General features: G+C 40.3%; 1 protein-coding gene across 1 annotated transcript in view; it reads right to left on the reverse strand.

Moving 5' to 3' along the window:
* PON2 (paraoxonase 2) overlaps positions 1-9921 on the reverse strand; it is a 29579-nt gene extending 19658 nt beyond the window's left edge. Inside the window, exon 1 of the mRNA XM_010356262.2 lies at positions 9602-9921. Within this exon, the coding sequence (XP_010354564.1) occupies positions 9602-9738 (137 nt within the window). The 5' untranslated portion in view covers positions 9739-9921. The remainder of the gene's footprint in view (positions 1-9601) is intronic.
* Positions 9922-17249: the final 7328 nt, after the last annotated feature.

Below are 17249 nucleotides of genomic sequence, written 5' to 3' on the forward strand. Positions count from 1 at the left end.
CCAATAACTCAACCAATAAACCTTATAATGCAAGTTCCTACGCAAATGTAAACACAGCACCAGCTCACATTTCTCACAGTGTTGGTGTTGTGGGAAAAGAGTTCCAGATGTAGAACCAGAAGCCCTGTCTTCCTTCTGAAGAGTCAAACAATGAAAAATGACTCTAAGCCTCACACAGAGACTGCAAAGAAGCCAAGAGAAAATGACATTGCTCAGAGACTGACACACCAAAGACATCCCACAAACAGTTACTAACAAAAAAGAGAAGAAGGCAGCATCCCTATCACAGTATTTTTTAAAATAAGAATTTATTTATCTTATTTCAATAGCTTTTGGGGGTACAAGTGGTTTTTGGTTACATGGATGAGTGATATAGCAGTGAATTCTGAGATTTTAGTGTACCCATCCATGACAGCATTTACTGGAGTAGGAAGGATGGAGAACACCAACTAGTTTTGTAACTACTTTAGCCAAACTATTTGCTGTTGTATATCCAGAAAATTAAAAGGAAATAATAAGAGAATGTTGAACTCTAATAAGATATCTTCCCCCTCCCTCTCTACTCTAGAAGCAGTTTGGGGCAACACCTGTGGGATCTTTGGTTTTGAAGGCCACATACTATTGGCTTTCCCTTCTCCTCTCACATTTTTTCACCTTCTCTGTTCTCTAGAGCCATAAATAATAAAAATAGCACCTTGTAGAAACTTTACATTTTTCAGTGGTTCCCACATACCATACATTTAAGAGACAAAATAGCTATTTGCCGTGTGTCCTTCTCCTGTGCATATCCCTAACAGTTTCTGAGGTCTAGACACTGGGGAAGGCTTCTAGATTATAGCACAGGCTACCGGTTTCTTCTAGATAACCCAGAACTACTCCTAGTTTGTACCAACTACACATTTTGGCAATTCATATCATACATAAAGTTTCTAATTAAAATGTTAATCAGTATGTATTTGAAATCATGTAACTTAATATTAAATCTTTTGAAACAATATAGCAATAAGGCAAAAAGTATAAATAAATCAATATTTAAATATAATAAAAATATGATGCATTAAATGTATTAAATAATACAAATTTTTAAATAAAGCATTAAAAAATACAATAAATCTCACTCCTACGTGTAATAGAAGTGATTCAAGAGAGGAAAAATAAGCTAGAAAACCAAATACAACATGTTCTTACTTTAACTGGGAGCTAAACAATGGTGCACATGGACATAAAGATGATGATGGTAGACACTGGGGACTACTAGAAGGGGAAAGGAGGGGAGTGGACAAGGGCTGAAAAACTATAAGGTACTATGCTCACTACCTGGGTGATGGCATCATGTTCCCCAAACCTCAGCATCACACAATATACCCATGTAAAACCTGCACATGTACCCCTTGAATCTAAAAAAAAAAGTTGAAATTATAAAACAGAGAGGAAAAAAAAAGTTTATGTAGCCTAATGTGGTAGTAATCTTAATTGTGATGATGAGGATGACACTCATGATAATCATGGGTGGTCAAAGGAAATAAATAACAAAAACACGTATAATTTACCACTGTTCTAAGTGATTTACCTGCATGCATTCATTTAATTCTTCAAACAACCCTATAAATTCATTTAATTCTTCAAACGACCCTATAAATTAGGTAGCATTATTCCAATTTCAAAGATGAGAAAACTGAATCAGACAAAACAATTTTCCCAAGGCTCAACTTAGCCAGAAGTGCTGGAAGCAGGGGAGTTTTTGCTTTAAACTACTCTGTACTTTTCTCAGAAAGTAAAGGGATCTGTGTTCTCGTCTTAGCAGTGAAATTGCCATGACCTTTGGCAGGTCAGTTAATCTCTATAGGTGTCAGTATTCTTTATGGATAAAATAAGGACGAGCCTAAAACACCTCCAAGATTCTACTAATGTTATATGACTCCAGAAACAGATGCAGATACAAAACAATAAGTTATAACTGCTGTTTGTACACTAAGTTTTAGTATCACGCATTGGTTTGGATGTCAATTTTACACAATTTACTACTATGCCTATTTGACTATACAAAAATAGGAATAACGATGTTTACCATCTACCTTTTTCAAAGATAATCTCTTTGGATTAAATACAATCTGTTCAAAGTAACACATTCTGATGTGTTTGGAAAGTTTAATATGGGCTTCCGGTTTCAGAGTCAACTTAGGTTTGTGTAAGTAATTGATGCTAAATAGGGCAATCTTTTTCAACTAGTTTTCTTGTACAATATCATGTTTTGATACGCAGCCTACCTGCTATTAACATGGAAGAGTTACGTGGGGGTTGTGCATAACTTCTACTTAACTGATTTTTTTCTTGGCTTTCCCTTTTGATAAAAGAAAATGGGGGTTTTGCCTTATCCTTTCTGGACCATTAAGACTTCCAAATTTCTTCAGTTGGAAACTGCCAGACATTTTCCCTGGCAGAACAATCAGTTCCCTGCTTGTTGGTGGACTTCTGTTTTCTGGGTGGCAGACCATAGTGGCTGACAAAATTAACGCCATTCCCACCCCCCTTTCTTTCTCCCTTGCTGCTTCCATTGTAGTGGTGGGCAAAGCAAATATTTGCTTTCCCAGAACTCCCCTGTATTGAGATGTAATCATATGACTCAGGTTTTGGGGAAAGATACTGTGTTCTGGATACAAAGGAGAGTCATGAGGAGACAGCTAGCTGGCATCACTCTGTCTCCTTTCTTCATGATTCAAACACACATGCAGTGTTTGAGACTGCAGTAGCCATTCTGCATCCTTGAGAAAGATACAGCTATAAAGTCAATAGGGAGAGATCAAATAATGAAAATACATGAAGAACCCAGTTCCTTGATATAATCACTGGCTCATCGAGCAAGCTCTATATTGGGTCACCTACAGAGGTGTTTGTCACGTGAGGAAAATAAATCCCTCTTCAAATGAACTACCATTAATCTGATGTATGTTACTTGTGGTTGGAAGCAATCCTCACTGGCATCAGATTTAAGAAGTTTGTGTATTTAAGAAATACACATATTTCTCTCAATAGAGAAAGCTATACAAACCTTTTTGGATTAGATTAATAAGCCTAAAAGTATTCATGTAAAAAAGCACGACATAAATGGTATAAACACATATAAGTGATGATATGAGAGGAGGAACACTCTTTACTTCTGCCAGAGCCTATTTATTCCCTAACACTTTTATGTCTATAACATGCTTATGACTGTGCTAGGTCAGAGATGCATGGCTATTGCCATTCTGCTGTCAGGCAGGCATCGCTCATCAATAGCAGCACTCTCCCTTTAACCCAGAGCCAGCCTCAGACACATTGTTTCGCAACCACAGGGAGTCTGTTAAAACTGACACTCAAAAGGAAAGCTATTTGCCTTCTCTATTTTAGGTTCCTTTTGTTTTTCTTTTCGTTTTCATTACATTTATTTATTAATTATTTCTTCATCACAAGCCTATGGTAGATAAAATACAGGAAACGGTATCTGCTGGCTTCCTTCATTGGTGTCACAATCATTCCCCAAGTGACCCCTATGGAGTCCAGTGACCAAGGAATCCATGAGTAGAATTCAGGGATCCACGAACTTGGATGGGGGAAAAATACATCTTTATTTAAACCTCTAATTCAAATTGAGTATTTCCTTTGATGATGAGTGTACGCAACAAACCACAATACTATTAGTAGTATTTGTGACTCTGTCACTAATAGAAATTACAGATACTTTTCTATCACATTTCAGTTGTAGATAGCTCAAAGTGCTATTTACATTCATAGCTACTTCAAAATATCTGTTAGACATTTACCTACCTCTAGATCCATTTAAGGGTTTAATTAAAAAAGCATATTATATCATAAATTTTAAAATAGTTTGGTAGCAGTATTTAAGTATAATTGGTTTCCTTTGTAATCCCACATATTTTATTTTACTCATTTAAAAACATGATGCTGAGAAGGAATGAAGGCTTCACCAGACTGCCAAAGGGATGTATGGCACAAAGGTTTAAGGAATTTTGCTTGAATTTCATTGTCTTCATAGATGACATTTATTGAGCTGACTGTATGCCTGGCATTGTTTTAAGCATTCTCATAGTCCCACTGTGGAGCAGGTAGTTCCCCATCCTACAGATTAGAACACCGGGGCACAGAAAAGTGAAATAATCAGTCCAAGTTTTCAGGTAAATAGTAGAGCTATGAATGAACTCAGGCTACCTGTTCACAAAGCATGAACTCTTAACCAACAGTCATTAGCATGAAATCAATCTCAGTTTCTTTCATTCAGGAAACAGCAGTACCCTTCCAGAGGAGAATGAGACCAGGGGCTGCTAGCTATTATCTGGTCTCATGGCAGGTAGCAGTAAGGGTGCACCAAGCTATGGTGCCAATACGCCCGAGCAAAGTAGGAACACAGTGTTACTATCAGGAGTTTCTTTGTGCCATACTTCTCTGCTTTTGAATTTACACACAACTGCTGGGGCTTTATCTCCTATGTGCAAGCGATATAGAAGCCAGGGCTTTATCTTTCATGTATAGCCTTGTAAAAACCCCTTGGAATTCACCCCTTGGACTCTGGCAATACTTGCATTAAGTTACTAGGAATTTGTGCTTAGGCCTGTAAACCTAGAGAAAATTTGCTCCACTGGCAGAGAAGCTAGAAGACTGTGGGGAGCTGGGGCCAACTTATTTGGAATCAGGAGACCTGGCTGAGGCGACAGGTTCAGCACTAATTATTCATTAATTATATTATTGAATAATTACATTATTCTGTTGAACTAACTAGTTAACCTCTCTAACCTCAGTATTTACAGTTATAATGTAGAAGGGAAGATATCTATGAAGACTGGATGAAGGCATAAAAGTAAAAGAGCTTTCTGTCCAAATGTCAGTAAATGTATATTTTGGTTCAATATAAAGAAATTTGGCAGGGCTCAGTAGCTCACACCCATAATCCCAGTGCTTTGAGAAGTTGAGGTGGGAGGATCACTTGCGGCTAGAAGTTTGAGATCAGCCTGGGCAACTCAGCAAGAACCCCGTCTCTACAAAAAAAATGTATTTTTTGTTTTTTTGAGACAGAGTCTCGCTCTGTCGCCAGGCTGGAGTGCAATGGCTCACTGCAACTTCCACCTCCCGGGTTCAAGCGATTTTCCCGCCTCAGCCTCCTGAGTAGCTGGGATTACAGGCATGTGCCACCATGCCCAGCTAATTTTGTATTTTTAGTAGAGATGGGGTTTCGCCATGTTGGTCAGGCTGGTCTTGAACTTTCGACCTCAGGTGATCCGCCCACCTCAGCCTCCCAAAGTGCTGGGATTACGGTAACGAGCCACCGTGCCCAGCCGTGTTTTTTTAGGTAGCCAGGTGTGGTGGTGCATGCCTACAGTCCTCACTGCTTAGGAGGCTGAGGTGGGAGGATCACTTGAGCCCAGGTGTTCCGGGTTACAATGAGCTATGATTGTGCTGCTGCATTCCAGCCTGGGTGAGAGTGCGAGATCCTGCCTTGAAGAAAAAAAAAAAAAAAAATTTAAAGATAGGTTAAAAAAATAAATAAAGAAGTTTTTACACTTTTGACACACTGACCAGCACACAAGAGTCACCTAATAAATGATTTAAAGGATGGTGGTTTAAAAGAAAAAAAAAAAAAGACTGCTCCTTCAGAAGTAGAAACAGACCACATAGCTTCTTGTGGGAATTGTCATAAAAGGTGCCAGGCAGCAAGTAGAACATTCACATGGGTACTCTGGGGGTTCCTGCCCACGCTTAGGTCTGATGCACTCAAGCCTCATGATGCATCCACAGCTGCGTACCTTGACACCAGGAACTGGCCTGGGAATATATGTACACTGTTATTTTCTCCTTTATTGCTCAACTAGGGAGGGGTGGAAAAGGAGGGTGTGGAATCCCAGTTACAGTTCCGAAGAAGAAAGACAGCTTTGATGACATTTATCCCTCTGGGACATCCTTATACTAAAAATTGAAGTGGGCAACCTGGGGAGAGAAATAACTGTCTGTCTGGGGGAGAGAAATTGCCAAAGCACTATCTCTAAATATTGAATAATCAAACAGTAGGTATCAGATTAAAGCAAAAAACCAAACATAAAGCCTCTGTCTCTTCAACTTCCTCTGAAGATCCTTTCCTTATGAGGAAGTGGGAACATGCTTTTTTTTTCTCTTTTTTTTTGAGGGAGTCTTGCTCTGTTGTCCAGGCTGGAGTGTAGTGGCTCAATCTTGGCTCACTGCAACCTCTACCTCCGGGGTTCAAGCAGTTCTCCTGACTCAGCCTCCCAAGTAGCTGGGATTACCGGCATGCACCACCACACCTGGCTAATTTTTGTATTTTTATTAGAGACCGGTTTCACCATATTGGCCAGGCTGGTTTTGAACTCCTGACCTCTAGTGATCTGCCCGCCTCAGCCTCCCAAAGTGTGCGATTACAGGCGTGAGCCACCGTGTCCGGCTGAACATGCTCCTTTTAAAAACAGACTCTAAGGGTCACCAAATTCTGTAAACAGAAGGCACTCCACCATATGATAAAATACAGGGTACCCAGTTAAATTTTAATTTGAGATAAACAATGAATGATATTTCAGTATAATTATGTCCCAAATTCCATGCTTATGCTAAAAGTATGGTAAGTATTTCATACTTATACTTAAAAAAAAATTATCTATCTGAAATTCAAAGTTAACTGGGTAACCTACATTTTTCTTTGCTAAATCCAGCCACCCAACATTCTTACATCAGCCCATTTGGGGCTTCACATATCCAATAAAGTTACCACTTTATAAAGTCACTGCCCAATAAAGTATATCACAGTCACATAAAGAAAAGTTGTATCAAATTATAAAGTAGGCTGAGGGTGGTGGCTGATGCATATAATCCTACCACTTTGGGAGGCCGAGGCGGGAGCATCACTTGAGGCCAGGAGTTTGGGATTAGCCTGGGCAACAAAGTGAAACCCTGCCTCTGCAAGAAATAAAAGTATTAGCTGGGCATGCTAGCACGCATCTGTCATCCCAGCTACTCAGGAGGCTGAGGAGGGAGGACTGCTTGTGCCTAGGAGTTTGAGGCTGCAGTGAGCTTTGATGTACCACTGTACTCGCTTGGGCAGCAGAGCAAGACCTTGTCTCAAAATAAAAAACAAAGAAAAACAAAAATCAACCAAACAAAAACCTGTAAATAAACTATCAGGTGCATTCTGTCAATAAGTTTTACTTACTTTTTCATTTTTTTTTTTTTAGATTTGCAGCTATAACTTTAAAACCTTAAAATTAGTGAGAAGGGGAAAAATTTGAGTGTTGAGAAAACTTCCAACTTGCAGAAAAACTGGTGGCTTACACATTAGTGACAACATAATAAGCTTGTAAATTTTGGTGGTCTTATCTTTGAAACAGAGAGCAGGACAGATCATATACAAAGTCATCCAACTCATGAATGTTCTGTAGAGTACAATGGGCAGCATCTAACATGAAAATTAAAGTCAACATGTCCATTTCCTACCCATAAGCGTTCTTTCCTCAACTCTCACTGCCATCTCAGCCACCACACTCTTTCTCTTTGCATTGCTTTATCAGTAGATGAAACTACAACCATGGGACAGTAGAGCTGTGGCACAAACTCTGGTAGTACTTTTGACTTCTCCCTCATCCCTGGGGTTCCAGAATTTGGGTCCCTGTTATTCTCTCTGACCTACTGCAATACCTTAACCAGCTTCCCCATGTCCGCTCTCTATTCTAGTAGTTCTCAACCTTGACTGCTCATTAGAATTATCAGGAGTGTTTTTAAAAATAAAAAATACCACTGCTACTGTCAGCCACTGTTCTTACATTATGTACTTTCTTATTTATCTATTTACCTGTGAACCTTGAAGCCACCTTGCCAAACAGTACATTATTCCATATCACATTTTGGTTGTAATGAAAAATCTCTGATAGGTAGACACCACAGTTTATAAATTACCAACTCAAATTTTATTTATTTATTTATTTATTTATTTATTTATTTATTTATTTATTTATTTTGTAGAGATGGGATCTTGCTATGTTGCCCAGGCCTGTCACTAACTCCTGGGCTCAAGCAATCCTCCAGCATAGGCCTCTGACAGTGCTGGGATTACAAGTGTGGCTGCAGATTCTGATCCCGACCAGCTGAATCAGAATCTTTGGTGGTGCCACCCAGACACCGGCCCTCCAAGAGATTCTAATGTACAGAGAACCATTGCTCTATTCCAATCCCCCCTTCCAGGCTTATCTCTATAAAACACAACCAGTTATATTAAGTTCTTGTTGAAAAGCAAAACCCACCAATATTTCCCTTTTGAAGGACTATTGGGTCTATCAAAGTGGGGCCCCATTTTTCAACTTATATTTAATGGCCTCAAAACCTATCCTTCCCACCACCCTACTATTCTCATCTCCTGACTTTATGCTCCCTTCAAACTGGCCCATTTGCTAGTCTTCCAACTTCCCACCTTAGTCCCTTTGCTCCTGCTGCACTATACATTTGGCATGGGCCCCTTCATGCCTGTATGTGTTGCACCCACCCTTCAAGGTCAGGTCGAATGTCTCTTCCTCCCTCTGGAACTCCACCTTCAGGGGATGTAATCTTTCCTCTTTAAGCCTATGGGGTTCGCTTGTGCCTGTCCTTACAACATCCTAATTTCTACATTTACTGTATTTTATTTCTCTCTTCCTCTGTATTAAACTCCATAAGGATCGTAGTCTACTACAGGAGCCTAAGAGAGAATATCACACATACCAGGTGCTCAGTATTTCCGGAACTCTTTTGCATGAGGCCTATAAAATTTTGGTTGAGGCAGGGCAGGACAGCTCACACCTATAATCTCAGCACTGTCAGAGGCCTAGGCCAGAGGATTGCTTGAGCTCAAGAGTTAGGGACCAACCTGGGCAATATAGCAAGACCCCATCTGTACAAAAAATAAAATAAAACAAATAAAAAATAAACTTTGAGTTGGTAATTTATAAACTATGATGTCTACCTGCCAGAGATTTTTCATTAAAACTAAAATGCGAGATGGAATAGTGCCTGCACTGTCTGGCATTCTGGCTTCAGGCTCCCCTTGTGAATAAATAGGAAGTAAGAACAGTAGCTGAATATTTCAAGTGTCTTTGATCTACAGCTGAAGCGTTTCTCAAACTATGCAGAAATGGGTGGAGAACAACTTTATTAAAGACGGGGCTCGTTTGGGCAACAAGGAGAAGAAGCAGCACCAATGACCTGAAATAAATCTTCATAATTAAAGTTTCAATGCAAGAGTAGTCGTTTTGTTTTCAGAGGTTTGGCCCTTGAGTAATTGTAAAGCATTCTCTTGTCAGCCTAAGCAGAAGAGAACTTTGTTAGCAGCAAGGGCTTATAAACTTTCAATAAAGTGTCGCGATTCACTCCAAACTTTGCTAGTTTTTTCACTAGAAGAGGAGAGTCGGGGTGATGGGTGTTCAAGTAGCTGGGGGAGGGACGGCAATCAAAAATTCTCCAACCCCGGCCACAAGGCCGGTCCCGCAGGAATCCCTCCCCCAGCCTGCGCCCTCCCCGCACCACGCGGCCACCCCAGCCTGGGGACCGGCGAGGAGGGGCGCGCGAGAGTCCCACCTACCTGAGTGCCAGGAGCCTCTCGCCCAGGAGCGCCAGCGCGATCCCCAGCAAGCCCACAGCCACCAGCCGCCCCATGGCGCGGAAGCCTGGCGCGCTGCCTCGCTCGGGTCTAGCCGGCAGCTCCGTGGGCGGTGCCATCTTCCCGGCTCCACAGTGCCGACCGCGCTCCGCCCCGTCCTCCGCCTAGGTCGAGTCCCTGCGCCGGGGCCGCAGAGGCTCCGCCCTGGGCCTGGCGCTGGTCTTTGTCCTCACAAACTTATTTACCCAGTTACCTTCGGGACGGCCCTGACACGCCTTACTTTAGGCTCGTGACGTGAAACTGAATTCCTTCACCTCCTTTTTCAAACAACTCACCCGAAATCCTCTAGGAGCCCGCATACCTTTCTCGTTTCCCTAGTCTTCAAACACATTTCTCACTCGCTACTCCAGTGAGAAACTTACAGAGAAAGCTGTTTTTGGGGATTGGGGACGGTGGCCAAGGGAGGGAAAGTAATGGGATGCGTCTTGTAAATATTTCACGTTGGAATCACTACTTTTTATAACAAGACGTAGTTGCAAAGAAAGAAAAATCCTGTGTCTCGTAATACTTTTTTTTTTTTAAAGATGGTGTCGCTGTGTTGCCTAGGCTGGAGTGCATTGGCATAAGCACAGCTCACTGCAGTCTAGATCTCCCAGACTCAAGGGGCCCACCAGCCTCGGCCTCCTGAGTAGCTGGTACCGCAGGCACGCACCATTACACCTAGCTAAGTGTGTGTAAGGTGTGTGTGTGTGGTGTGTCTGTGTGTGTGTTTGTGTGTAGACCGAGTCTTGCTGTGTTGCCCAGGTTGGTCTCAAACTCCTGGACTCAAGCCATCCTCTGTGTGTGTGTGTGTGTGTGTGTGTGTGTGTGTGTAGACCGAGTCTTGCTGTGTTGCCCAGGTTGGTCTCAAACTCCTGGACTCAAGCCGTCCTCCTGCCTCAGCCTCCCAAAGTGCTAGAATTACAGGTATGAGCCACCATGCCCAGCCTCTATTAATACTTCTAGACTACAGACTTAAGGACTTAGACACATCTTTTTCATCCAAACTCAACTTAATGGCAAGAAGTGTAGTTTTTTTCTTTTCCTTTTTTCACTCTGACAACCGTAACATGAAGGAATAATTTAAAATACAATTTTAAAAGTATAAAATGAAACTTACCCATCAAGATTGATACCATTACAATAAATTAGTACATCTGAAATAAGCTTCTAATGCTTTTTAGTATTTAATTGCCAGCCTACAATATGTAGGCAGAAATGGTCACACTTGACAATTTTCAACAAATATCACTTTTATAAAGAACCAGTAAATAAAAGTAGATGCCAATTTCCCACCTGCCTCTCACCAAAAAAAAAAAAAAGACCTCTCTCTTCCTCTATGTGTGTGTATCTATGCTTCAGTCCTAAGGGATATTGGATTACACTGGCTGGTAGAAAGAGAAGTAAAAAGTTGTCCTTTGAAAGTCCAGGAGGCATTACCTTTTTTGTGTCGTGGACCCTTCTGGCATTGGTGAGCCTGTGGTTAACTTCTCAGAATAATGTTTATAAATGCTTGCAATAAAATGCATAGATTTTCTCCTGTGTGTTTCGTGAAAAAAAAGAAAGAAAAGAAAAAAATTTCTTTTTAAGTGAATAAAATGTATAGATTGCAAAGAAAATCAATTACATTGTAAGGAAAAAAAAATAACTGAGATCAGTCTGAACTCTGTGAGGTAGGCAAAATTTATCAGGTCCAGAGTGACATGAGTACGGGACTTCAGTCATGCCCCAACACCCATGCCTGGGGACAGTTGTTTAAAGATATTTTGTTCCCAAGTAGCTGTCCCACCCATTATCTTCATATTCCTGAAATTTATGATACCAAGAATAAAGTATAACCGATCCACAGCTTATGTTATTTTAACGCAAAGAATTTAGGAACTGCCTCTTCCTTCCCCTTAAAAATCTATGTGTAACTGCTGCTAATCAGCGTGTATATTTACGGAAACTTGAATTTATGCTCCTGGGTTGCAGTACTCAAACTTGGCCCAAATAAACTCTCTACTTACATTCATTTTGCCTTAGCTTCAAAATTAAAGGTCAACAATTGAAATGTAATTGTTAAAATATCTAAAACATAATTTTTGCTATAGTAATGTGGTAATGTAATGTGTGCAACATTATTTAACATAGTAAATAACAAGATCTAGCAACATCCTTTTAAATAATGAATGCAAATGTTCTTTCATGATACTGAAAACAACTGTAATGAAATAATGAAAATAATTGTCATTTCCATTAGTAACAGTCACGAGTACTGCAAATGCTTCTGAGGTTTGTCTGCTAGTTTTGTAGTTGAAGAAAATGCTAACTTCCATTTGAAATCAAGATTTTTTTTTTTTTTCTTATCTGAGGTCATTAATCCCTCTGAATTATCAATGGACAACTGGGTTAAGAACTCTGACATAGGCTAAGGCTATGACTGTTTAGAAAAGGGTGGAATATCCTTCCTAGGACTATTTTTGTTGTCAATCATTGAGGAAGAGAAGAGCCTCAGATACAAAATCAGAATTTAGGCCTGGCAAGGTAGCTCTTGCCTATAATCTCAGCACTTTGAAAGGCCCAGGTGGGAGGATCACTTGAGGCGGGGAGTTCAAGACCATCGTGGTCAACATAGGGAGAACCCATCTCTACAAAAACATTAAAAGTAACAAAAATAAATAAATCAGAATTTAGAAGAAAGACCTAAAGCAGAGGGGCCTTGGACTATTGCGTAGGCTTCTCTCTTAATCTCTTAGGCCCCGAGGGCAGTACATACAACTATGCCTCATGGATTCTGGGTCAGGAGCCAGGCTACAGTGTCTTTCCACCGGTTCCACAAAATGCGAAAACCACACAGATGGTAAATAAGAATATCCAGGTATGTCCTATTCTCTATGTCTGTTTCCGTTTTGCTATTCCCAATTTGTAAAAAAGAGAAAAAAGTCATGTTCTTAATAGTCACGTTCTTCAACCTGGTTTCAGGTGACATTATAGGATTGAAGGTCTACATCTTTAGGATAGTCTCAGGATAGCAAAAACAACAACAACAACAACAACAACGACAACCAAAACCAGCTTTTGTGCTGACTTTCCTTTCTTCCCTGGCCCATGGTAGGCGTCACTGATTGATTTTGGCGAAGTGTCTCATCACACCCAGACTTGTCCTCACAATTTGTTAAAACAACAACAAAAGGGAAATAAGAATCCCTGGGCTAGGGAACATTTTACAGTTCAGGATGAAACCTATTTGCCATCTTGGTGCTGGGTGGTCAGGGGGAACAACGCTCTGGGATTTAGCATGGAAGCATTTGTGGTAATGAGCCAGGGCTTTCAAGTCCACCAAAGCTCACCCTCAGAGAATCAGAGAAACAGAAACCTTATTTTAACTTAATTAACATGACCAGTGAGTTCCCCCAATCATCTGTGTGAGGAATCTTCTACCCCCATATTCTTTCTCTTTCTCAATGTTGCTGTTGAAACAACTTTTGCAGAAGTAGTATCCATCTTTTCCCCCAGCCCCACCACCATCCTAGGGCTGGAATTGTCATTCGTCACATGGAGATGGAGATGAGGCATATTTTCTAATTTGGAAATCAGAAACCATTGTAAGAATGTTATAGTGGTTATTACATTGTATAGTATAGTTTAGCTGTCTTTTGAGGTAACTAGGATGTATAGGATACACCAAGAACATAACCCCTGGTTTATGTTTGTTTCCTGGGGAAAGTGGTTTCTGACTACCAAATAATCAAGTTACTCAATACAAAACAAACTTGTTCTGGAACTTGCTTGTGTGCTGGCAACTCCTTATACTTGGTATGAAACAGTTTTTCTCAAATAATGACTTCTGACTATAATTAGACATTTAGTGGGTTTTAAGCAAAATTTCAGAAATAATAATACCTTTTATCAATGCTTCTCAAACTATGTGCAGTGAAGGACAGGTTTTTCTTGGCCTTTGTAAAATACAATGAAAATGACTTACTGGAAGATGAAGTAAAAAAAAACCAGACATACAAAATACAAGCCCAAATCTTTTATTATTTGGTTCAACAGACATAAAATTACTTTGTCAAATTTCTGTAACAGTTTCTAAATGCTTACTTTCAATTTTTTGTAATTAACTAGCCATGGACCAGAAACAAAGAGTTCACAGACTGAAAATGGTCCGTGGAGCACACTGCCTTTCATAATTGTACTTTTAACCCTTTAAAGTTCTTCGCAGTGTATTCTTACTTGTAATGTTCACAGTAATTTGTGAAATAGGTGACTCGTGATTATTGTAATTTTATATAATATGTGATGGGGAGTTGGACCCTCCATATTCCTTTTATCCCTTCCTCTCCTTACCTCTGTTTTAAAAAGGGAGCAAAAATGCACTGAAGGCATGCTATCAAAGATGGTTATTATCAGCAAAAGAAGGATTTGCCTTTTAGATGCCTCACTCCGTGGCTTCTCAAAGAGTAAAGGAAACCTCCCTCCAGCCAGGCCATTTTCTGAGAATTCCAGCATATTAAAAAGTAAAGAAATGCCATAACAGAAACATAAAGATTTTTTAAAATCTTTATGTTCAACAAATTAACATCTTCACATAATAGGTTGAATGATATTAACTTGTTGTTTGTAGAGGTCAAATTCATAAACAAAGATAAAATACAATGTAATGTGCTAGTTACAGAATAATTATGCAATTCATAAAAAATACTTATTCCTGGTTTACTATAGGAAGAGTGGTCCAGTCATGGAACTGAAGTTTAAAATGAATGAGTTTTTTCAGTTGTGTCAATGTATCTTTATGATGTATGAATAAATGAATTCTGAGATAATGTTGAAAGTCAAAATTTAGGGCTCTTTGTAAAGTTCAAGTCTAGGCCATTTGGCTTGCCCGTCCCCATGAGACCCAAGCCTATTTATTTGGAGAGCTATAGGCTTTGTTGCCTCCCTTCCAGGAACCATTGAACCCTTGGGAAGAGGACAGAGAGGGAGAAAACACTGGGAGAGAAGAGGGGAGTAGGGAGAGAAAGATACAAAAACTCCCCAACCTCCTTGGGGAGGCTGGCTCCTTCATCCCCAGCCATCTGAGGCTGACTTTGGATGAACTGAACTCTATGGAAAAAGTAAAGACATATTACATCCTCTTCTAGGAAATGCATGCATGTTTTCCATTGTCCAAAGCAGCATTATTTGTAGTTCTCCATGAATGAACCATATGTTCTGCTCCTTTTAGAAGCCTTAATGAAAAAGGCTTAATGAAGGGGTCCGCTGAAGTAACAACCACAGGTAAAATTTATTGAGCACTTCTTATTCCATACACTGCCTCATTTAACAACCATTTGGTTGTCTTTTGTTAATTGTCAAATAAAAACAGATTTCTATTTATTTGCTATTCTTGGTAAGAGCAGAGATGAATGAGCTGGTAGTGAGAGTTGTAGAAAATTACATCATGTAAACTTGCATGAAGGAGAGTTTAAAACTAGGTTGCTTTTTATACTTTTCGTCTGCCTGCTTACAGTAATTCACTTAATATTGATGATATTCTGTGTATCCAAACAGTTACTGGGAATTCAAAGGTAACGGAGGCAGACCTTCCCTGCCTCAGTGGCAGTCAGAGTCTAAGCAGTTGGACAAACATGCAATGTTGTATCAGGGGCTCAGAACTTTGATCTCTATCCTGTGTGTGATGTAAAACCACTAACGACTTTTTAGGCAGGGAGGCATGTTTGTGTTTTCAAAGGTCACTATGATAGGTATGGGGATATTGAGAAGGTGGGCTGGAGTCTATTCAAGAGAAGATACAGATGTGTACAAGGCAGAGGTATGGGGATGGCAGAGAGGAGCAGATTTAAGGAATTTTGAAGGTTGAATGGATAGAAATGGCTAATAAAATGGGGGTGGGCGGAGACTTTTCTGCAGGCTGAAGTGGGAGGATCACTTGAGCCCAGGAGTTCCAGTCCAGTGTCAGCAACATAATGAGACTTTTTTTTTTTTTTTTAAATGTGGGTGTAATCTGTTATGGGATTAGAGTTTTTTTAAAAAAAGAAAAAAGATGTGGAAGTAAATGAGTGAATGGGAGTAACTGGGGTGGGGGAGGAACAGTTTGGGGTGGCAGGGACAGGACAAAATAGTGAGTACCGCCTGGGACATAGCACATTTGATGTGCTCAAGGCTCAGTAAACATTTGCAGCCAAGTTTCTGCTGCCCAGGAATGAGATCTTGCCTGGAGATAGAGACTTGGGAATCATTAACCAAGAGTGTAGCAATCTGAGTAAATGAGCTACAGGAAGGTTTGAGGCTGTAGACTGAGGTGGTGTAAGTAGAATTCCTAAGAGCTTTATAGGTATGCAGGTGGCTAGGAGATGGGGAAAGACGAGGAAATAGAATGGAGAATTAGAAATCGATTTGAACTTTAGGGATCACCTTAAACCAAGGACTGACATAAAGGTGTCCTTTTCTCTTTCCCCTGAATCTGCATATGTGACCTTGAAATTCTTCATACTGGCTCCAGGCAGTCATTCTGTGTCTACGGAGAATGAAACCTTATTTGCTATGCCTCCACAGAGCCTGGAAACCAACTAAAAGAAGAGGATGGGGATAGGAGGTTGGAAAGAAATCTCCAGTTAGTTTTGCTTGACATAAGACAGCCCCTCTCATGGCCTCTACACCCTCAGCAGCAGGAGTGACTAGCAAGCCCTGGAGTGTGCTTCTGGCAAGACCACTCTCTTCTTCAGTGCTTAGTGTCTCACTTCCAATATTTGTGGTACCCCTTGATCTAGATTTCTTCAGTCCCCAAAAGAAGTTGCGGTTCCCCAGCAACCGTCATCTTCCAGATTCTCTTCCCCATGTGGTTGGGTACTTTTCCCCATCTGCCAATTCACCCCCAACACCCCAAACTCCTTCCTTATGTCCCCTGGAAATCATAGTCAGTCATTAGCAAAATCCCTTATATTCACTATATCTCTAAATAGTCTCTTCAACTTTCATGTTATCTACTGACCCCCAATGCCAGGACATTTTCCCACCTGTTCCAGAAGGTTCTAGCTCCTGGCTCAAAGTCATTCTCTTTTATAACACACCATCAAAATTCCTGGTGATTTTAGCATCCATGTGTAACCTTTTCATACCTAACTTTTCAGTAGCATAATCTCTCTTGCAATGACCTTGTCTCTACTCCACTTTGACACCTACTCCTGTGGTTATACTTGAAGACTTTTCCATTACTGGTAATGACAACACCTCCAAAATCACAGTTTTAAGATCTCACCTTCCAATCACCACCTCTTATTTTTTTTTTTTTTAGCTCATTCCCTCTTGTACTCCATATTTGAAACTTTTTGACCCTGCTTTGATGTCTAACTGTTAGAACTACTGCCTCTAACTACACACATACTCCATTTTATTCTACTTTGTCTGGTGCTGATTCTTTTTTTTTTTTTTTTTTTTTTTTTTTTTTTTTTTTTTTTGAGATGAAATTTCGCTGTTGTTGACCAGGCTGGAGTGCAATGGTGCCATCTTGGCTCACTGCAACCTCTGCCTCCTGGGTTCAAGCAATTCTCCTGTCTCAGTCTCCTAAGTAGCTGAGTTTACAGGCATGCACCACCACACCCGACTA

This window comes from Rhinopithecus roxellana, chromosome 6, assembly GCF_007565055.1.
Source record: "Rhinopithecus roxellana isolate Shanxi Qingling chromosome 6, ASM756505v1, whole genome shotgun sequence".
In the NCBI taxonomy this organism is placed as follows: Eukaryota; Metazoa; Chordata; class Mammalia; order Primates; family Cercopithecidae; genus Rhinopithecus; species Rhinopithecus roxellana.